Raw genomic sequence first — 24,588 nt, 5'->3', positions numbered from 1 at the left:
CAACCAATGAAAGAAAATGAAGATGTACATTTAGACATATAAAATTTTGAAAAAACGGCGGAATTAAGCGGATTACCGAGAGAAAATTGGGTGACAAGAATACAGCCCCTCCTTAATTACAATGCACAAATTGCATATAAAGCATTACCAATGGAGTACTCAAAAGATTTTGAAAGACTAAAACAAGCCATTTTTGAAAAGTTTCAACTCTCCCCCGAGCACTTTCAAAGAAGGTTTAGAAGCGAAATAAAACGAGACAACGAAACATATAAAGAATTCGGGTACAAATTGAAAGATATATTTTTAAAATGGCTAGAGTTAGAAAGTTATAGAATGTATGAAGACCCGGAGTAGATAAAAGAAAAATTGACAGAAGTGGTAAATAAAACAGCAAAGTAAGAATTTTTAGAAAACACCCACAGAGAATTGAAAATTTATTTGAAGGAGAAGAACCCAAAAATAAGCGAAGAAAGGGCAGAAATGGTGAATTGGTGGACCGAAACAAGAGAAGAAATTGAGGAAACAGATAAATTTCAAAACAAAGTCTATAACAAAGATAGGCATTATAACACAGAACAAGGAGGATTAACTGCTATAACTGTGGTACCACGGGGCATTTTGCAAGAAACTGCCCCAATACATATGACCAAACACCACATAAAACGACAGCCTGGGCCATGACCCATAATAGGGAAAAAAACGCATTTGCAGAGTCGCATAAGATATACTGAAAATTGAACGAGGAATTAGTTGAAATGGCAATTGATTCTTGCAGTGATCAAACTTATGTGCGAACTGACCTAATTAATAGAACAGAAATAGACCATAAAAATAAGATTAAAACATTATGTTATTATGGAGACAAGCACCCATGCCCGTCTGCTTGGGTAAGAATAGATAGTGCAAGGAACAACGGTAAAATCCAAAGAAAAACGATAAAAGTAGGCTTAGTACCTACGCTAGCAGTGGATGTTTTAGTAGGAGGAGACATTGGAGATATCGAAAATCTCCTATCATTAAAAGCGACTTCTTTAACAGTGGGAAAATTACAAAATGATACTAGGACGGAAAAATATGCTACTTCGTTGACAAGGAGGGGAGGTGGACCGGCCCATAAAACAAATTGGGAGGCAGTGCCACCCTGTCGGAAAAACGAAATACTTAATACGCGTGTTCAAAATGTTGATAATCCACAAAAATGGGATGCGGAAGAAAAAAGACCAAAAAGTATTGAAAATAAGTCGTGCGAGAATGATTTTTCGGGAAAATTTCCAGAAAATGGAAAATATGAAAAAACTTTTGATGAATATGAGATGCTAACAAGTACAGGCCAAAATGAAACGCTGAGTGTACCAGAGAATAAGGAGACGAAATTTATTGTACGCGCTTTTCCTCGGAAAGTTCGAGAAATTTTAATAGAATATGAAAAACCAAATGTCGGAATTCACTTCCCATTTGATGACGAAATGTTTGGTGCTGCGGTAAGAATAAAAAAGACTAAAAGAGAGAAGGTGGACACTGGAGTCCAATTCAGATTTTATAACGATTTATTTAATGTTACTACAAAAGAAAAGAAAACTAAGAGAGAGAAAAGAGATATTAAACGGAGCTACAATGAAGTGATGCAGTCAAAGATGGTGGACACTGGAGTCCAAATCAGATTTAACGATGATCTATTATTTTGTGCGAATGACAAAATTAAGAAAAATGGAGATCAAAAGAGGAGTGTAAAAAAGAGACAAAATTTGGAGATTCAGCCTGCAGTGGCAAAAAATAATATGTTGGATGGGCTGTGCCTTGATAACATAAATAATAGGGTTGGAAAAAGAGGTCAAAGGCCCATAGGAAATAAAACATGATGGTTATAAAATAGAGAGGAAGGACTTACAACGGGCGGGGGCAAAGTTGGGAGATACTGAATGTCGAGTCGGATTGGAAAAACTTGAAATGGAATCTGAGATTAGTATTATCAATTCAAAAGATATGTGGATCCTTTATGAGTGGGACGAATCCCTTGGGGAAGATCCCCTGCGGGAAGTCACAAGAGATAGCCCTTTTCCTATATGCACAACTGGCGGACAAGTTGCGATCCCTTCACCGAGGTTTTACCTCTCTGATCTGGAGTCCTTGGGGGATACTCTCTCCCAGTCAGTTCATACTTCACCCAAACCCTTGTCCAGTAATCCTATTCATAGCTGTTATTCTTCATGGGAACCGACAATTATTTCCGGCAAATTTTAGTCAGTGGGAGACGTATCCAAACTTAATTTTCAATTAGCATCAACGCATATTCTGCATTTGATTATCCCAGGGGAGGGAACCCAGAAAAAAGGCGATTCATGGTTCACTCAAAATTTTACTTCATTCCCAGTACCCTTATCGTTTTCACAGGCCTTTGCATTTTCGGCCTTAGATTATTTGAAATTATGCCAAGGGGCAATTTACTTTTTGATTGAGACGTGGGGATGTTTCCACAGATGGAAATTAAAAGGCCAGTGCAGCCAATTGTTCATGATGGCTGGCATCATCGAAAGTGCCAGGAACTGATTCTCTGCTCCTCTCAAATGTAAATTCATGAGAGCAAGAAAATTTTCGTTTTTGATTGTGCTGTGCACAATGAATTTCTACGAATCTTGGGGACTTCAACTTTGAAAACCAAATGTGGATGTTAGACGATCTAGACCAAAGTGGTTCTACGGTAGAGACGTGGGGATCAAGACGAATCCTGAAGTGATGGAAGTACAGACACTGGGAGAAGAGAGAAGAAGCAAGTTTGGTGATTTTGAAGTTGGTGTTATTTATTTTATGTTTTTTTTGTGCTCTGACCCATGGCGTGATGGCGGTCATTTTTCTTAGGAGGGAGGTGTTGTGACCTTTGGCCCCTTCTGTTTCAGAAAACTGCCTTTTTATAAATTTAACTTCATTTATGTTGAATATCTAAACCCCCAGGAAAGCTTTTATTACGATGTCTGAAGAATCCACTAATTAGCGAGTGGTTGAAAAAGCCAGTTGAGCGATGACTCATACAGCTTAAATTTAGAGTTTGGAAAGCTTCAAAGGATGCAAGGAGTCTGATTTGATTCGGCCATTCACCGCCTTTGGTCAGAGGTTCGCGCGCAAGCGCGCGTCTTAAAGTGTATTCGTTAAGTGTAAGATTTTTGTCTTTAGTTCCGTTTTGAGTTCTTTTGTATTGTGTTTTGATTAAACTAAGATTTTTTATAATAAATACTCTTTTAGCATTTCAACCAAGGTCGATTCTAAAGAGATAGTTAGGAATATGACTAGTAATCCTTAACTTTAAAAGTGGCCCTGGGACCATTCGATTATGCTAGTAGACACGGAACCGTTGGAGTACCCGCTGAATTCCCATTATTTTGGGCCGACAAGGGATTCTCCCCCTCCAGTAAGTGGCATAGCAACCTCTTTGCGCCATTTTTGCCTCAAAAAGTGGTGACCCCCGCCCTCCCCCCTCCAATAATCCTTATTATCAAAGCTGATGAATTTGGATGATCCGTATGGACCATACAAATCGAGGTTCAAGGTTCGAGGGTAATTTAGGCAGGACAGTAGCCGTTCGCTTGATACACGATCGAAGTAAGTAATACCGGCAAGCTGTCGGAGGAATTTCGTTTTACAAGCCGCTAGTCAATGCCTGTTATCAATTTTTAGGGTCCATGCCTACGCTGCCTTTGTTACAACGCACGGTAAAGTCGTAACTTCATGTTTTTTTATGGGTGTTCATCTTTCCAAATAGAATGTAGAGACTTGAAATTTACAGCAGCGAGAGCCACGCATAGTTTGATCTCTTTTGAGAATTCTCAAAAGAGATCTCTTTAGTTTGATCTCTTTAGTTCCCTTCCCAGGTAAACATACTGATGGACCCATTGGCTTTCCTCTTCCATAATAGGGGGTGATGAAAGTGAGAAGGCTGGGTGTCAAGCTACTCTCATTGCCACTGGTGTTCATCTCAAAGATACTAGCCGTGTTTTCAATACTACTTCGGTATCTTTGAAGACAAGAGCCAGCTTGTGCTAGACAGGTACTAAAGAAGGGCGATCTCTTTCAGAGTGGCTCCCCTCCTTTTCCGTCTGTATTTATCCCCTAGATAAGGTTGCTCCAGTTATTGAAGACCCTTTGAGATCCCTCTATTCCTCAGGATCCCTTTATCACAAAAGTCTTCCTCTCTTTCATCTCATCCAACAGCAATATCATAAACAGGAACTAACACAGTAAGATTTGATTTTTGGACTTTACTCTTCGATGTGAACAGATAAAATTAAGTAAAAAAATAAATTTTAAGACTAGTATATCGTCTAACATCTCAAAGACGGTGAATCGATGTGAAAAACATATGACAGCTTGTTAGGGTAATACCTAACAAGAATCATCGTCAGGATTGCCACCCAACGAAAAATGAAATCCATAGATTTTAGTGATTTTTTGTTGATTTAGTTATTTTCTTCAATAATCTAATGATTTATGTGCTGATTTACTGATTTTTTTTGTTTAGGCAATATATAGAATCACTTGAAATAGTGATAAATCACTAGGGGTGGCAACCCTGATCATCGTGGACAGTAGAGGATAAATTGAAGCTTTTAAAGACTATATGGCAAGAACCTAGTTAGGGTAATACCTCAACAAACATTCAGAAAATATAATGAGTCTAATAAACCTTGTACTTTTCCTCAAAAAGAAAAGAAGCAGGTACCTATTAAAGATTTTTGGATTTATACCTTCTTCGACATTATAACAACTTTATAACCTTATTGTCCTTATATAATTAATATTGTTCTTAGATCTAGATATAAGGATATAAGTATTTTATATGTTGTAAATATGTATGTTATAGATATACGTATACTAAAATTATATCTTATGTATATATCACATACATGCGGTATAACATGTTTTATGTATGTTGTTGAAAGTGTGTATGTGTATGTAAGTGTTGTAAGTTAATGTATGCATGTTAAACATAAGTATATACTTATATACTGGATTCAAATATGTTATATATAATGAATATTATCCTTATACAATATAACCTTATAATCTTATTCGACAAAATAGACAGGTCGAACAGCAGCCTAGTTGTAGTGAAAAATCTATGCATTTACTTTATTCGTTATTAATGTAATAAGTAAATTAAGTAAGTAAAATAATAAGTAAGCTAATGTAAATTAATTAATTAAAGTACAGTAATTAATAAAATAATTAGAAATAAGTAAAATAATGGAAGAATAAAATAGTATCGACTATTTAAACTTTTTAAATCGAGTTATCGACTTTACTTCTATAGCTCTATTGGCAGAACAGTACAACTGCAAGAGTTAAATGTGACAGATGCACAATAGCTGTTTCAGGCCTTTTAATCGGGGGGGGGGGGGGCAAGGTATAGAGTAAAAGTGTACAAATATAAAAGAAATTAAGTGTCAGATGTAAGAAAACGGGGGGGGGGGCAGCTCCAGGTGCCCACGCCTAGAGCCACCACTACAGATACAGCAACCGACCATGTGAGAAATAATCATTTCGTCATTCCCAAAGCTATAGGCAGGGGCGTAATTTCGTCAAACTTCTAAGTGAGGAGGAGGGGGTAAAAGTTGCAGCCAATTTTCCCAAATCAAGTCAAAATGACAGTAAAAAATGAAAAACGAGCCATATAAAGGCATACTATAAATGGAAAGGTATACTAAAGAAAATTGATCGGTATTTGGGATGCTTGAATTATTTGCGCCTCTCTAGTATATCAAATTACGCCCCTGCCAAAAGTTTTTATCGGATATTTTCACACTTCTAAGACAATTACAAAAACCCTTTGATAAGTGTTCTCATAGGAGCAGCAGAGGAATGTGTGTTCAATCCCTCTTTGATCTTCCTGGTCAATATTACCTTGGTGAGCCCGAAAATCTCGGCATGTTATTTTGCTACAGTTCTTTGTCCCAACACGACAATTTTATTATGATTTGATAGCTAAGGTTCATCTATATTCAACTGCCGAACTTCATTTGGAATTTTCCTTTGCATTTTCGGATTGAAAAATACCCTGAACAGCGGGAAAAACATGTGAAAATGAATAACCCTGTTTTTTAAACAAGTTCAAATAGTTATCTAAGAAAATGTACAAGTAATATCAGAATTCTGGCTGGATGAAAGGATAGATCAAAACTAAAGAATCCAATGATATAGGTTTCTTGTTCCTTTGGTGCAACTTGCAGCAGTAGACTTGTAAAAAAATCAGACGCAAAAAAAACAGGACAGAGGAATCATCATGTGAGTAATTTGCTTGCTTTGGGAGTTCCCTGTGGTACCAACCGCTTTGAATGACAGAGTCGTCAAAACAACGTAAAATTTCTTTTCCATCTTTTCAGCAGAATTTCACTGGCAAACCGCACATTCTCGACAGCTTTCGATGATAACTAGTCCCCTGGACAGGGTTGCCACCACGGTCAGTTCCTAAAATGCTACAATTGCCCAAATTTACGTGCTTCACAACGGTTTTCAGTGCTACAATAAAAAATAAATTTGCACGTGTCACTGCTTGCGCCGTCACACGCGCATGGTCCATTTAAGTGTACTTGGATTAGTTTTAGATAAATTTTTAAACCTTTTTATGTCTAGTTATTTCAAACTTAGCGCCAATTTTTCGAAATAAACACGGGAAAAATATGGTCTGCGCTTTTTGTTAATTCCTCTACCTTTTTTAAAAATCCTTACTATTTCGTCCAAAAAGAAATATTGTAGCACGAAAGTGCTACAAATTGTAGCACGAAAGTGTTACTATTTGGTCATTCGATTTAGCTACGTGCTACATGATGAAATAGTGCTCAAACAGTACTTCCGTGTTACAGGTGGAAACCCTGCCTCTGGGAGGATTCTCTAATGGACCCTTTATCTTTGAGGCAGTCAGCAGACGCTGAGGCTCCCAAAATGATGTTTACGGTATCGCATGACCTTTAGACGAATATTAAAATTGCGTTTACAGAAAAAGAGGAAGTTTAACCTTAAGACGTAATCCTACCCTAATGGGTTGAAATTTAAAAGCAAATTTGCTTAAAGTCACTATAAATAATTTGACTTTGTCTTTTACAGACATGAAAACATTACATCAAAACTTGAGAATTGTCAAAAATAGTGGAATACGACAATAGTGGCATTCCTCTAGTTTTTATCTAGTTGAGTTTCACTCAGTGTTTCCACAATTCCGGGTTTTCCAAGTTTTGCCATATTTTCTAAAAACAAATTGATTTACCGGACATCTCCCAAAAATTAACATTCGTAATTGCTCGAACATTGATGCAAAACACAAATCGTTACTTTTCGTAGAAGTCAGTTTTAAGGGAGATTTCAGAGAGCAAAATTTTCTGTCTGTCAAAACTGTGGAAACACCCCTCCCCCTCGAAATCCATGGATAGTAAAAACACTAGTTTCATCTCACCTTGGAGCGGCTTCTCCGACGACAAACTCCTTAACGAGCTTCCGTAATTTCTCTCTGGTCTTAAGGCTCTCGTTAGATGGTGATGCGTTCACCTTTGGGAGGGATACATAAAACTTTCTACAGACATTCGGCACTTTGGATACAGAAATATCTTCAATAAGGAGGATTCCGCCACTGCAATGAACTGAAATATTACACAAAACTATAAAGAGGATCCTCCATTGCAATGAACTGAAATATTATAAAAAAAAAACTTGATAAAGCAATAAAATATGAAATAAGAAAACTAATATAAAAGCTACCGTTTCTGGTCTCTAGACTTGGCCTAGAAATTACCTTTACCTAAGAATTAAGGGAGATAGGGTAGTATAGTAAAGTATATGTGACAAACACAGAAACCGCAGGGCCGTGGCCGCAAAAAAAGAGAACACCATAGAATACAATTAAAAGATTCAATTCAAACTTTTAAATAAAACGATTAAAACAAAAAGACACCATTCAAAATCTCTAGTACAAACAAACAAAGTCATCATATAGCACCCTCACGGTGGGTCATGCCCAGACGAATAAACCACGCCAGATTCCTAATACTAATCAAACACCCATTTCCCAATCAAAATTCTACCCAAGGCTATCCCCACTCATCCACTCCAAAAATCTCCTTCCTCAAAACCCTTCACACTCCCCCAGGATCTGCAACAAATTTTCCTCCCACTTTCCAAACATCGGGCAAATGTAAGGACCGCTTTAAATTCTCAGCCTTCTCAAATATCAATATTTAGAAAATTTGACAATTTTTTTAGAATCAGGATTTAGAAATCGTATTAGTTATCTATTAGAGGTAAAAAAACAGTTTTTTACAGTAATTCAAAATACTAAGAAATTTATTTTTCCAAAGTGAGATATATGATCTATTCCATCAAGCGGAACTAATTAGTCCGCTCCATATTCTTGTGTCTATTTTGGTAGGCGATACCTGTAATGGTTTTATTTTCCTTAAAATATTTTATGTCAAGTTTTACTACTACCCTAAGTCCGAGGAAAATAAGCCTAAAATTGCTTAGACCTTTTTCGATGGGCCAGCATAGCATTATCAGTAGTTAAAAATCCAAAAGTTCTCGAGTTTTTTAAGATAATTTATACCATTTACTATAAAATATTTGGATTTTTCTCAAACCCATTAGTCAAAAGTCAAAGCAAGGCTCAATTTTTTTTTTTTTTTTTTTTTTTTTTACATACGAGTTTGTGCACTAGACAACAACAACGTCGATTTTATGATAATAGATTCTTAATTTTTTATTAGCATTATCAGCAAAAATTGATTTGCTGATAATATATTCTTAATGTTTTATCAGCATTATCAGCAAAAATTGATTTGCAGATAATAGATTCTTAATGTTTTATCAGCATTATCAGCGAAAATTGATTTGCTGATAATAGATTCTTAATGTTTTATCAGCATTATCAGCAAAAATTGATTTGCTGATAATAGATTCTTAATGTTTTATCAGCATTATCAGCAAAAATTGATTTGCTGATAATAGATTCTTAATGTTATCAGCATTATCAGAAAAAATTGATTTGCTGATAATAGATTCTTAATGTTTTATCAGCATTATCAGCAAAAATTGATTTTCTGACAATAGATTCTTAATGTTTTATCAGCACTATCAGCAAAAATTGATTTGCTGATAATAGATTCTTAATGTTTTATCAGCATTATCAGAAAAAATTGATTTTCTGATAATAGATTCTTAATGTTTTATCAGCATTATCGGCAAAAATTGATTTGCTGATCATAGATTCTTAATGTTTTTATATATCTGCTGTCAGATACATAAAAAAACCTACTGTATATAATTGAGAGCGTTGGTGAGATGCAGCCAGACTCTGACAGGTTTGACGTGATGCTATAGATGATCGGAGAGCGAAGATTAGATCAGTCAGTTGGTTTTAGGATGCTCGAAAGAGAGTATATGCTTCCTTTTTTTATTAATAAAATATTTTTTGTGTGAAATCAATAGATTATAGTTTAAATTAATAATATTGTTGATTTAATTTAAGAAGTCTATAAACTGATTTATTGAAATAAATCAGTCATTTATTTAAGGGAAGGAGGGGAAAATTATCTTGCCTCGAGATATCGCGAGGAGCAAAGTGCGAAAACTGTTGAACATACTGATGGACTTGGCCACCCCCGTAAACATGAGACATTTAGGATTATATCTCATTGAAGAGGTTGCATAGAGTCAATAGGTTTAATTAAAAGGTAAGTTTTATGCATAGGTTGGTAAATATGCCCTGTTTTGCCTTCCGACCCGGAGAAATGAACACGTTTAGAAAAGTTTGTCTTTTATTTTAGAGAGGGGGATCAAGGGACTTCTGGGGGGAGTTAGAGGAAACTGTTTTACCTCCGGTTTCACAAAACAGAAAACGCTACGCATCTTTCCGTCTTTCATGCCTGCTGTCCGATACGGTGTTCGAATAGTCCTATACATGATTATATGAACTATAACACTATATAATCTATATCACTATATATCGCTACATTAATTCATATATTATCACTTACATTACAAACAGTTAAGCAGAAAAACTTTGTACCACTGCTTTGTGCCGTTGAGATCCAAATGAAAAAAGGTAAGAGCTTCGGAAAAGCAGCAAAAGGGACATGAAGTTTATTCTTTTTTGTGGGGGGGGGGGGGGAGGGGGACTGAATTTAAGGGGACGGAAAACGGAGAGCTAAAGAAGAACTGGCCATTATTCTACATATGAAAATATGAAATTCTAATTTTCATTATAATACTTAAGGCAAATACGAAACTGACAAAAAGAAAGGCCTCGTGTGATATTGGAGTAGCTTATTTACCCAATATGTTTTATACATGTCATTTATTGTAACTAATATGCTATTTTATGTTTTTGCATGCATACCTCAAAATGTTTCATCTCAATATGTTTCCCTTCTAGTTTATCTCAATATGTTCTTGCATTCATGTTTTTATATTCATGCCTCGGAGTTTTTTATCTTAAATCTGTCTCAGCGCGCCTTTGCAGCCATCTTTTTGCATTCACGTCTCAATATGTTTTTACATTCATGCCTTTTTCTGTTTATAAGCTCAGTAGCCTGAGAGCACATGCAGTGGCAATCTCATTGCACTTTTTCTTCCATTCCATCGTCAAAGTTTCCTAAAGTAAATATGCTTTACCCCTATTTTATCTCAATAGTTTTTGCATTCACGTTTCCCCATTCCTAACTTAATAATATCTGTGATTCACCATAGTATGTTTTTGCATTAGTCCTTAAATATGTTTCATCTTTAACTAATCTCAATACACTTTTCTATTCACGCTTTCATATTCATACCTTAGCCTGTTTTTGCACTCGCATATCAATATGTTTTATCTTAATATACTTCATCTTTAATTTATCTCAATATATTTTTTATTCATGTTTTCATGTTCATATCTTAATATGTTTTTGCACTCGTTCTTCAATATGTTTTAACTCAATATGTTTTATGTGTAATATATCTAAATATGTTTTTGTATTAATGTTTTTCAAATCCATACCTTAGTATGTTCTTTATCTTATTCATCATAGCGTGTTTTGCACTCTATGCTTCAATAGGTTTATCTTCAATATCTTTTTGTTTTCATGTTTTCGCATTCATAGCTTAGCATGTGCTTTCACCGTTGCTTCAATGTGTTTTATGTCTATATGTTTTATCTTTAATTCATCTAAATATGTTTTTGTATTCATGTTTTCACATTCATTTCTTAATAAGTTTTTACACTCGTTCTTCAATATGTTTTATCTTTAATATATCTAAATATATTTTTGTATTAATGTTTTTCACATGCATACCTTAATATGTTCCATATCTAATTTATCGTAGCATATTTTACACTCGTACTTTGGTATGCTTAACCTCAATACGTTTTATCTTTTCTTTATATCAACATTTTTTCGCATTCACGCCTTAGTATGTTTCTGTACTTGTGCTTCAACGTGTATTATCTCAACATGTTTTTACACGCGTGCTTTTCAAATACATACCTTAATAAGTTCTAACTATAATTCATCATAACTTGTTTTTTCACCCCTGCTTTGGTATGTTTTATATCAATAGGCTTTATCCTTAATTTATCACAATAGTCTTTTGTATTCATGTTTTCACATTCACACCTTAGTAAATTCTTGTACCCGTGATTCAATATGTTTGATCTCAATTATGTCTTATCGTTATATTACCTGAATATGTTTTTTAATTCATGTTTTCCCATTCATACTTTAGTATCTTTTTGCACTCGGGTTTCAATATGATTTATCTCAATATTTTTATCTTTAATAACTCATACCTTAACAACTCATACCATAATAACTTTTCACACTCATAACTTAGTATGTTTTTGCAAATACTTCAATGTTTTATATCTCAATATTCTTTATCTTTAAATTATCTCAATATATTTTCTGCTTTCATGTTTTCACATTCACACCTTAGTATATCATATCTCTAAATTATCACAGTATATTTTTACGGCCACAATATGTTTTATCTTTAGTTTATCTCAGTATGTTTCTGCATTCATATTTATACGTACATACATTACTATGTTTTATTGATTACCAATCATAGTATGTTTTCATAATCGTGCTTCAACATCTTTTGTATCAATATATTTTATATTCAGTTTATCTCCGTAGGTTTTTGCTTCCATGTTTCCATATTCATACCTTGATATGTTTGATCTCATTTGCTACATTTATATTTATATCAGTACATAAATTCTGTTACCAGAGAGCATATGCAGGGGCAGTCTCCTCGCCCTTTTCCTCCCATACCACCAGCAAACTTTCATACAGGTTTATTTCTAAGATTTTGGAACAGCAGGCGGGCACAGTTTTAGTAATGCGAAGAAGTAGTAAGAATAAAATGGAATAGCAAACTTGTTCATGGGTTATGAAGCGCATTTGGCAAAAAGGATTCAAAATTTTCAACTTGTGTATGTAAAAATGAGCCCTTAAACAGCTTTCTATGATGTTCCAGAGCCTGCTATCTGCGGAGAAGAAAAAACGAAAAAAAGATGCTACCTATGCAGAGTTTTGTGGCTATGGCCACTTTCCTTGTTTTTCCTTGTTTTTATAGCCAATGAATTTTCCTTGTTCTTCAAGCCAAGGGACCGTAAGTTACTTGTATAGGATTTTCAGACAAGGCAATTCTAATGGTGTACTTTTTGCTTCAATCCGACTCCCTTTTTAGGGGTTTCAGGCTGTTTTTTTGTTACTATGGGAGGTGTTCGTCTCTTACTAGGTTGCAGCTACTGCTGCAACCACAATTTCTATAATTTCCCTCTAGAGTTGCTTGACGAAACACACTTTTTTGGTGGTACACAAAAAAAAGCCTATGGTTTTTTCTTAGCTCGAATAGTGAAAGAAAAACCAAAGGGAATCAGGCAGCTACCGTTGCAACCACGATATAGGTTTCCTTTTTTCCGTCATTTATGACGTAAAAAAGCTATAACCTAGAGAGCTATAGCCTTCGGTCGTGACTTCATACATCATCTTATTGCCAGCCTTCTCCTAGATATCGAGAAAACGATTTTCTTTTTTCAACGAAAATACCCAAAAACGATTTTTTCCCAAAATTTCGGGGAGAAGCTAAAATATCTAGGGGGCATATGTCCTCTCCATGAACCCCTTGAGCGCTTTAATTACCCTCTATTATTGGTCAAAAGATCTAACCTGCAACTCAATTTGGATCAAAGGGATCCAAATCGCCTCCATAAATGACCCCTGTTTGGACAGTGGCGTCATTTCATTCTAAACTAAGGGAGGGGGGCTAAGCAACCTCTACGGGCCCCCTAAATTAGTCGGCTCAAAGTTGTTGAAGAGCAATATTTCTTCACAGAGGTTAGCACAGGTCTCGAACAAAACCGACTAATAATAGTAAGAAGCAATTTAAAAGTGTTTAATGAATACAGAGAAAACTTAAGTTGGAAATTAATTTAAACTTTTATTGTAACACTGAGAACCAACAAGGTCTATTTTCTAACTATGTATTTTATATAGTTTGATTTTATATAATAATTTTATATATTTAAATATATTTTCTAACCATAGTATTGAAATCAAAAAATTTCCTAAGAGCTTTTCATTATATATCAACATCAGATCTCTCATAAATCTCATTACCAATCTATTCCAACATGCCCATCTTGTAGTAGATGATTAACTCCAGCTGAAGAACAGTTATGCCAATGGCTTTCTGAACATTAACAAACAGTTAGTAGCGTGTACTGCTATTCGCGATAAAACAGTATAGCTTTGGAAGATAGGCGAAAAAAGATGCCATTCATCTCAATTTCTGAATGGAATCATCCTAAACAAGGCTGAGTCTATGAGGATGACAGTTAATGTAAATTGCATGAGTTGCAATTGATATAATACGGGCTTACCCACCTGAAAATTGGCTGCTCATGACACTGCCCTGGTATTTTCAAAGAAAAATGTAAAAAAGCAACAAATTTCTACCTCTCTCTGGATGTTCAACAGTAAATTCCTCTTTCCAATCGTAAATTTTCTTGAACTGACACCAATTGATAGGTTTGAGTTTTTCTTTTAATGCTCAGGTTGTTCTTGTATAGCTCTTATTTGTTAAGTTTTTATTGTTTTCTTACATTTTTAATAATTTGGTTCAAACTAAGCCCCCCCCCCCCCCCCGTTGATAAAGCCTTTCGTTTGTGAAGTCAAAATATTTGGTCTTTGATTGTTGGTACAATTTCTTTTTAACTCCCTTATTAACAAATTTTTTCCTTTTGCATATTCTCGTTTTGTTATGATCAATTATAGTAACATTTTGAACTGACATTAAACTGAATATTAACTAGAAAAAACTAACATTTTGAACTGAATATTAAAATCAAGCTCAAAACGAAAAAAAATATTTTGCTATTAAAGTATAAAGAAAACTTAAAACGAACAGAAATTAAATAAACAATCAATGCTAACAAACATACAATAGACATTAATGTCAATGAATAAATAAATCTTAAAACGAGTGAAACAAAAATCACTACAAACAAGAGTTTGGGTGTTGCCTCCTTCTCTCACTGTAAAAGTCTAAAACCTACTGCGTCATTGGGGCTATACTGAAAACCAATTTTATTAAAAATATTTTCTTTTGGACTTAATATTGAAAATAAACATTAAAATTATAGTAAAATTTTGAACTGATGAGCTTTCAGCAATTAATATCATTATACATCAAATGTTCAGTTTATTTTATTAGCTCTTTCTAGAGTTGTTCAAGACCAATTTAGTTTCACTACAAACAAGAGTTTGGATACTGCCCCCTTCCTAAAGTGTAAATAAAAACCAAAAGCCTATTACATCATTGTTATATTTTGCATATTTTGTTATGCGTGTGAGATTAAGTATCATTCTTCAAGATCTTTATCGATTCTTTGAGTTGTCCTTTTATATAATATATTTTTCTTGTCTTTCTTATCTTTCCTGAAATCTATAAAAATTCCCACTTCGATATTTTCAAAATCCAAAAAGCTAAATTTCAAGACAATTCGAGAAACAAAATTCATCAAATAATCATTTTGAATGCCAAATTTAACATGTTGACTGGAGGCAAAGAAGAAAAAGCGTAAGAAATTTTCAAAATCCCATTTGTAGCGATGAAAATTTTTATGTGACTATAAAGAAAGGACTGGGCTTTATTGCGGTGATAGATTTTAACCGCGTCGAGTGTATAATATTATGCTCAATAGCCGTGAACTTACATCTTATAAGTACTTCAGTAGTGCCGCGTATGTCACTAAAGATTTTGCCAATAAGCCCTGCGCCACCCTCAATTATTAGAAGAAAATGAAATGTGTAGCCACATAAATGTGACCTCTTTTCCTCGAGTTATCTGGAGATCAGATTCCCTGGGAACGTCCATGGAGATATGCGAACTAATTACCTGTCGTTAGGCTAGATACAGGCATATAAAATGAAATAAACACAGGTAAAAAGCAATAGATTTATTGAGACTTACATATTTACGTGAACAGCAGTGGATCACTTCAAATGAAAACAACGGTGACTGAGATACAACAATAATGATAGAATCGCAGAGCTCTAACGCCGAAATAATTCTATCTAAATGGTCCTGAATCTGATTTACGAATAATTCGAAAAAGCACTTTTACCCAACTATCAAACGTAGTTTTTTATTGTCCTGCGCTCTAAGAACTGGCTCACAATTGGTTCAAGTGGCCCAAGGATGCGAACCCTTCGTCCAATAAATTGTTTTAAATATTTCTGATGATTCAAACGTTCACACGGCTCTTAAAGTTTAAACTTCCTTAGAAATATTGTGCGTAGCATCTTTTTTATTGCCCACTTGTCTTAGCGAAATCCAAAGCTTGGATAGCGCCCTTCTTTGTCTGAGACTAACTGCAATTTTTCTCTTTGCTGATTTAGGACTTTTCTTTCTTTTTGACACTAGATTTAAACTTAATTAGAGGAATTCGGAATTATCTTTAGAAAGAAGGAACTTTATTTTTGTATTTTAAATATATCGCATTTTACTCACGGTACATAATACCCTTCCCATTAATTAATGACGTCTCGTCATTAGCACTTGCTTGCCTTTGGGCCTTTGAAATGTTCGCAATTTATTAACTATTTATTCCACATATTTTGATTGACATTGTATTATTTCATATTTATATTTTGGTTTACTCAGGAGTGCTACAAATTTTCTCTATTACTTTTCTTATTTTATTCTACGTCCTTGTCTAAAATTCATGTACCGGACTAGGATTATTCATGGTTCTAGGCTAGCTACTATACTAAAGATTTTTTTTTTCTACATCTAACACTGATTATTTTTACATTTCCAACAAGGTTGGGGCTATTCTACCTTCACATAAGATTTTTTTGAATTCACTTTTCCCAAGACTTTTTTTTTATTTTGCTGTATATATGGTATACTACTTTCTATCTACGCTACATTAAATGAATAGCTCGACAACGCTACACATAACTCTATCTGGACATCTAACACTACATACAAGAACTATTTAAAACACACAATATTGGGTTTACCATGTTCACTGGTAACATTAAAACACTTTCACTGGGGATGTTTGCTACGCAACGTTAATGATCGGATATTGGGATTTTCTAGTTATCAAAGTTATTAAGAACTAACATATGTAAATTCACATCTATTTCATCACCATTCAAGTCTTTAGTGTACTCAATCCTTCTGTTATAAATTATTGTCCTTCACTCTTTTCGTCTTGGCAAATACTTTTTAAAGCACTTACGTAATGATTTCTAGATGGGACAGTTCAAGCACGATTGTGTTCACACGACAAGCTTTCTCTAATTGTCAACTGGGAAATGATGCTTCCAACTACAGGTATGGGAATAAGCTATCAGAGTTCATTTTCACCTGCTTTTTGATAGTTCATAGGGTGCCTTATCATTAAGGGGTCGAACACTGGGAGGGCGTTTATTTTCTTCTCAGCATATAATTTATGGGATATTTTAAGGTACAAAGAGAATTTATTCTCGTCTAAAATTGTTTATTTGTGTCTCTTATAAATTTTCTAGTTCAAGGCTTGTGTCTATTAACCATTTGCGGTGATTCCTAGTTAAATCACGGGGAATTGAAGTTTGGATTTGGAACTGGTTGACATTAAACTCTAGTGACTCCTTCAACATATTGTCTTTAACTTGTGGGATGGGCATATTGTCACTGAGGGGTTAGTCACTGGGGTTAATTTTAGTTTCCAGGTCCATTTTTCAGAATTTATCTCGTAACATTTATGGGATAACGGAGATATGAACTTTCCACACAGAGGGGATGGGATGGGTTCCGAGAGATGGTCGAAAGGGATTCGACGCGTAAGTCTGGAACACATAAATAGTTTTTGGGGTCATCAAATATCATAACTATACGGTCATATGGTATATGGGTCCATAATGATTGTCAAAGGCGATATTTATGTACTTATATCTTGTACTGATCGATGGGGTTCTCAGAATTTATGTAATTATATAGTTCAATAATGCACTGGATACTGAGATTCAAATCTAATGTTACCTGATACGTAATATGGTTCATGGTCGAGGAAACAATGATCAAAGGTGACTGTTGTTTTCGTAGACGAAGCTGGGATGAGAATTGCCTGGAGCGTATGGTGAGTACTCTTCGTTGGTTGAGGTATGATGAAAATAGATGCTACTAGGTTGTATCTGCACTGGACAATTCATTGTAATGCTCGATATCCGATATGTCAATCTCCTTCCTGTAATAAAAATAAGGAGGTAGAATCACACGTTCTTTAAAGTTAATACTCATAGTACAAATAAGTCACGTATTGATTGGGTCTATGAATTTTACGCTATGAGACAGAGTTAAATAAATACACTAATATTAGTACACAAAACAAAATTTTTATCATGTTGGTTATAATAAAACGACATAATTCCCATTGGGAAATCTAAAACAGACATGTCTTCAAATTTTTTTTGAGAAAGGAAACAACGATAAAGGGCTTGCTTAAGTCTTCAATACTTATTAAATAAACATAATTTACTCTACATTATTAATTTTGAGGTCTAATTTTACAAAATGTTTCATGCCTGCATTGTTCACGCCCGTCCGTGCTATTTAAGAAACGTATGTTGCAGCGTCATAGCCACACGGTTTTACGTAGACAACCTTACAATGAGGGAACAAGACATAGCAAGGACGAGTGGAGACCTCTATGCCCACTCGTTTTCTAATGTCTTCCCTTTTTCTTGGCTTAGACTTTTTCACGGGGTTCCAGGTTAAACCTCTGCATTTCAGCCTGCGTTTTCCCGTGGTTTTCCCTTGTTTCTCGCCTTCGTGGGTCCTGCATTTTTTCGTAATTAATGTTCAATAAGGACCTTATGGTCAGGAATGTCGTAAATACGAAAAATACGGCCAATAACATGTTCCACCACAAACTGGTTGAGAACAATCCGTATCTATTATCCACATACGTTAATCTCTGGTCTTCATTTGTAAATAGAGGAATATGAGCATATGATACTTCGCTTGTTTATGTATGCCTTATTGTTTCTTTATTCTTTTCTATTTTGGGTAATATCGAGTTTTTCATTTCTTCGTTTCATAAATGAAGAATATAATATGCCAAGTTATATACTTTGAAATTTATCATTTTTAGACTTTTATCTTTGTGCTCGTGGTAATTAACGGCGTTCGGACAGTTGACTCTTTGGTTACGAGTCGACACCCTTGTTTTATGGTTATCGTACCCACATTTTGTAACAGTAATTCTGTTTTGTAATTCGGGTCTACTCTTTCTGTATTATTATAACAAGACAAGGTTCCAACAGTTTCTCTTGGAACAGAAATCATGATAGTGTTCATAAATATGAACAGGATCCCAGGGAACGGAATTCATGATCCTTACGATCCAGTTCATATATACGAACATGATCAGCTCATATTTAGACGCTTCTGTACTGGTAGTTTTTTTTTTTTTTTTTTTTTTTTTTTTTTTTTTTTTTGATGACATCAATCTTTGTTAGGACCTGGGTCGATTTTTCATAGAAAGTCCGAGGGGACCGCCAAAACCCAGAAAATTAAACTCTGCGTGGGCTTTGAGTTCCTCCCCAGGCTTCCCACAAGACGTGGTCCAACGCCAGTTGTCGTCCTCAGTAGACCACGAGCTTCCTACCTTTGGTTATTTTCTGTTCCAACCTTTCTCTCTGATCACCAATGTTTTGACATCACTCGTATTATTTTTTTTTCATTAATTTTGACTTGGTTAACTTTACTTGCACACTGTTAAATTTATTATGGTTGGTCACAAGTTGATTTTCATAAGGGATTTGAAATTTGTCTTTGAAATTAGAGATATTTCCATCTGTCAGGTTTTTTAACCGTTCTACCTGACTCTGTCGTTATTTTCTACTCTGTTTCTTGGGGTTTTTTCTTTATCGGCTCTGCCTGCGAAATAAGATCAAAATTTTTGTATTGTTTTTTTTCAGAAATTATTTCCCTTTTTATTTTGTTTACTTCACGTGTGTGACTGCTAAAGTGGGTCTTGATTTTCCTATTTCTTTAACTACTATATGGTCTGATTCGCCGTCAGACTCTTCGGAACTGGTTTCCGACGAATCCGGATTAGAACTTTTAGAGGTGACACTTTTTGAGGTATCGCCTGCCCTTCCTTCGTAAATTTTTACTCCTCTGGAAGTAGAAGGTTTATTCTCTAAACCTCGCCTTGAGTTTTCAACTTGGGGGATTTGAAAGATTCTTGAGAGCTTTGGGAGGAATCAATAGTTTTTGCGGGGTTCCTCTACTGTTTGAATGCCATGTCTTCAGGGGGATGGGGCATTTTTGCACTAGGGTTTCCCTCCATGAAGTCTACTGTTTAGGCTTGACCTTGGACACAGTTATATCATGATATTGGCCTTGCTGGTCATCCTTGGGAGTTTTATTCTCGGGCAATGTACTTTGACTCGTTTTTATGGGGAAATTTATTAAATCCATAGCTTCTCGCAGGTTTGGTTTAGTTAAATCTTTGGAAGGAGTTTTCTTTACAGTAATACCGGGGGTTTCTACAGCTCTGTTTAATTCCTCCTGTAAAGACAGGGGCCTTTCTATTGGTGTTGCAGGGGAAACCAAATCGTCTGGAAATCTTTTGGGGGACATGGGGTTGAAATTCTATAGGGGAAAAATTGGGTTTTTGGAGATATTGTATAATCCATTTCTCCCGCGCTCTCTGATGATGAACTTTTTGAACCTTTCGGCGTTTTTATTATTACTGGTATTAGGGATTTTTTCTTTGGAATAACTAGATTTTCCATAGCTAAACATTCTTCGAAATTTTTCTCATCGCTCCCATTCTCGAAATAGTCTTGCTTGAAATTAAAGGGTTTTAGCTCTGCCAATCTTGATCTAGGGGGCTCATTTTCTGCATCTGACGAATCAGTAGAGGAGGGATGTGATACCCATCTCTCTGGAAAATTGGCTCTTTTTATTCGGCTAACATGTGCCTTGTAAGTTCTTCTGCTATCGAGGTTCTCCATTTTAAAAGTATAATCGTTATCGTACTTTTTGACTATTCTGTAAGGTCCAGAATATTTGTTGGAAAGTTTTTTTTCCTTCCGTTTTTGCCTCGTTCTTTAGGTAGACGCTGTCTCCTACTTTGAAATCTATACTCCCCTTGACTTTGGGTTTGTATCTTAGCTCTTGGTTTATTTTACATTTTACCAACTCTTGCCTAACTGTTTTATAAGTTTTCCTCGTCCTATTTATGAATTCTCGTTTGTAGTCCTCTGAGTTATTATAATACTGCCGAGATTCAACGATCTCATATGGGATTCTAAAATAACGACCAAAAAGTAAATAAATGCATTGTCTTTGGTTGTTTTTGAACAAGCAGTGTTGATTACGTTATTTAAATAAGATAAGAACTGATCCCAGTCGTTTTTACTGTCTTTTGTATAGATAATTAATACGTTCGAAAATATTTTATGCCTATTTTAAATTTTAACATTAGCTTGTGGGTGGTACGGAGCTGTCACCATTTTCTCTATATTAAGAAAACTCATTAAATCTTTCGATACATTTGAAACAAAATTGCTTCCGTTGTCACTCAAAACCTTATTTGGAACGCCAAATTGTAAAAATAATTTCGCTAACGCCTTACTGGTGACGTAAGCACTTTGATTTTTTAATGCTTTTGCAAAAGTAAACCCTGAAAAGTGATCTATAACCGAAAAAATACAAGTATGGCCTCTGCTGGAAACAGGCAAGCCTCCGCTTGTTTTGCATAAGTCAAATGAGATAATATCAAAGGGGTACTTAGCTACCGGGACCCTTCCCATTGGAGAATTAGCATAAGCTTGGGGAATGTTTCTTAAGTTACATGCTTCGCATATACTTACAAATTCTTTAAGTTTTGTCATTGCAGACGGCACGTAAAAATATTGTTTTAATTTATGGAAAGTTTTCGTTACTCCTAATTGTCCACCTGTATCTGAATGAAAATATTCAAATGTAGGTACTATTATGTTTTGTGGTAATACGGGTATTATTGAGGTTTGGTTTCTATTTGTCTCAGCAGTCACGATTCTACATAGTATTTCTTCATTAAGGTCATAGTAAAAATTATCTATCTCTTTTCTAAGAGTTTTGAATTTATCCGGTAACGCATCGTCATTCACAAAATAATTAATAAGCGCTGAACACATTTCGTCCTTTTTTGCTTTCTTTTTATATTTTCTAAAGACAGGGGACAATAGTTAATCTTATTTTCTTTTACCGTGTCCTTGACTTTGTTTTTCTTATGTCCATGTTTGCTCTTAGCATTGATAGCGTTAACTTCATTTTCTTCAGCTTCCAACGGAATATTTTCTGGGTATCTTCTCAAAAAGTCGCAAGCTGCGTTTTGTTTACCTTTTAAATGTTCAAATTCGTAATCTAGGTCTTGGATTTTCATAATCCATCTGGCTAGAATTCCCGTGGGGTTTTTAAATGTGCGCAGGTACTGCAAGCTTTTATGGTCTGATCGTAGTATAAATTATGAAATCGTATGAAAATTGATATAAATTTTCTACCAATTAAGTAGTGTCTAGTTTTTTCCAAGTGGTAAATAATAGATAACGATTCTAAGTTTGTGGCGGAATAACTACTTTCGCCTTTTGATAAAGTTCTCCTCTAGTAGCAAATAACCTTTTCAGCGTGGTTTCGTTTGGGCGTTCCCTGTGGAGGATTTGGGTTCTCTACCGTTATAATTTGCGAAAGAACAGCGCCACTGCCCTTTGAGCTATAGTCCGTCGTGACAACAAATTTTCCGGTTTCGAAGTCAGGAAGTGATAATATTTGTTCTGTAGTGAGTGCCCTTTTTAGACGGTTTAGGAAAGTTTGAGCTGCCTGGGACCAGGTAACATTTTGAGAGTTCCCCTTAGTTAAGTCTGTGAGGGGTTTCGCAATTTGAGCATAATTGCGTACGAAAATTTTCTAAAGTAGCCAGTAAGACCTAAAATTCCCCTTAATTCTTTCATAGTTCTGGGGGGTTTGAGGTTTTCAACACATTTTATTTTATCAGGGTCTGGGGATATCTCTCCTTGTGTTACTTCTACTCCTAAAAATTTAATTTTAGGTTGAAATATATTTACTTTCTCAGGCCGGTATTTTAAATTGCCCTGCCTGAACTTCTCGAACACCTTAGCTAATTTTGCTAAGTGTTGTTCAATGTTTTCTCCCACGCATATGACATCATCAACAAAATGAATGATATTCTTTAATCCTCTTAACAGGTGTAATAGGGGTCTACACAGCGCCCTTGAATTTGTTTTAAGTCCAAAAGGCACCCTTAAGTATTCATATAAAACACATTCAGATGCTGAAAATGGAGTTTTATGGACATCTTTGTCGGCTATTTTCACTTGGTGGTAGCCTTGGGTGAGGTCCAAAGAAGTAAAATTTTTGTTTTTGCTTGAAATTGAGTCAAGAATTTCATCTATTCTTGGTAGAGGAAATTTATCACTAACTACTTGCTTGTTAATGGCTCTATAGTCTACTACAAGTCTAAGATCACCATTCTTTTTTGTACCAAGATCACTGGTGCAGCATACGGACTTATACTTGGGCGTATGATTTCATTTTTTCTAATTCATGGATTTTATTTTTTAACTATTCTTTGTGCTTATATGTCACACGATATGGCTGTTTTGCTACGGGATTACCAGTCGTTAAAATTTAATGTTCATAAAACGGTATCAGTCCGATGTCGTCTTCAGATGCGGAAAATACATCTTTAAAATTCCATAATTTTTCTTAAGTTCCAAGTCCGTAATATGATCCATATTAAATTTGTTTAAAAATTGCGATTTAGTTAAAGGATATTTGTTATTTGAGGTTTTAATGCCGTTAACTAGGTTTCTTTTAGAATTTTCCCATGTATTTAAATCAATCTCTGATAAAACTTGGATTTCAACTAAACACGTCCCCTTTTTTATTGTAATTGTATTATGTGATATTTGAATTTTTTGCATCGTTTTGGGAGGGACTTTTGTTTTCCTTATCGCGAATCCATAATATCTCTCTTTTATTTTTATTGTTTATTAGATTCATACTGGCGCTATGCTGCGCCACTGCGGCATCTTGTGGCGTCACGTTGGGTTTTACTATGTTTTTCCATAATTCCGCTATTTTCTTGATTTCGTTTGACCTGTATTGTCGCATATCTCCTATTTTTGTTTTCGCATATTCAATACTTTTACTATTTAAATTTACTTCATCTCGGCAATGTCTCTCAGAGTAATTGAACAAATTTCTAACTATGCCATGTCCTTTTTGCGAGACATGAGGTTCAAAATATTGGGACATTACACCAACAGAAGTTTTGTTTACTGTTACGTTGTCTTCGTAACCTCTGTTACAATTTCTTTAGGTAGAAATTTCTTCCCCTACCTTAGCCGGGTAGACAAGCTTTTCATTAGCCACGTCTAATAGTACTTTATTAGACCTTAAAAATTTGCGCCTATAATTGCTTCGCACGGAAAGTTATTGCATATTATAAAATTTGTTTGTAAGGTCCTGTTGTCCCTTTGTACATTTAGGCAAATTGAAGCTCTTGCATCCAATTCATGCCCACTCACCCTAGTTAAGGTGGAATTATTACGGTTCCTCTGTTACCTTATTTGTAGAGGCAACATATTAAATATGCATGAGCTTATAATATTAACTGTGGCTCCGCTGTCAACTAAAGCCTTAAAGTAAACGTTTTCTACACAAAAATCATTAAATATAGGTATAACTTGTTAATACTATCACTACAAAACGGAACCACTATCAGTTTGGACCTATTAAACATTCTGAGCACTCTCCGGGTCTAATTTATATTTTCGAGGGGCCTGAAACGTTTCCCTGCTGATGTATTTCATGTGTCGGTGCCTGCAACGGATATTCAGATATATGAGGTTCCGTAGGCATATTTAATTGATTTACGTCTGTCTGCATTTGCCATATATTATTATGGTAACTTGGGTGTCCTGCGTCAGTACCGCTTGCTGGCGCTGAATGCCAATGCCGTTTGCTTGAAAAATTTTCATTTCCCGTCGGCAAATTTTC

General features: G+C 35.1%; 1 protein-coding gene across 1 annotated transcript in view; it reads right to left on the bottom strand.

Moving 5' to 3' along the window:
• Positions 1–24,588, bottom strand: part of LOC148952798 (WD repeat-containing protein 11-like) — a 311,667-nt gene that overhangs the window by 260,016 nt on the left and 27,063 nt on the right. The window contains exon 5 of the mRNA XM_089087426.1: positions 7,439–7,622. Within this exon, the coding sequence (XP_088943552.1) occupies positions 7,439–7,622 (184 nt within the window). The remainder of the gene's footprint in view (positions 1–7,438; positions 7,623–24,588) is intronic.

The sequence above is a fragment of the Artemia sp. Qi Xiang Cuo genome, chromosome 4 (assembly GCF_049724085.1).
Source record: "Artemia sp. Qi Xiang Cuo chromosome 4, ASM4972408v1, whole genome shotgun sequence".
Lineage (NCBI taxonomy): Eukaryota > Metazoa > Arthropoda > Branchiopoda > Anostraca > Artemiidae > Artemia > Artemia sp. Qi Xiang Cuo.
This window is presented reverse-complemented; position numbering and strand designations above follow the sequence as displayed.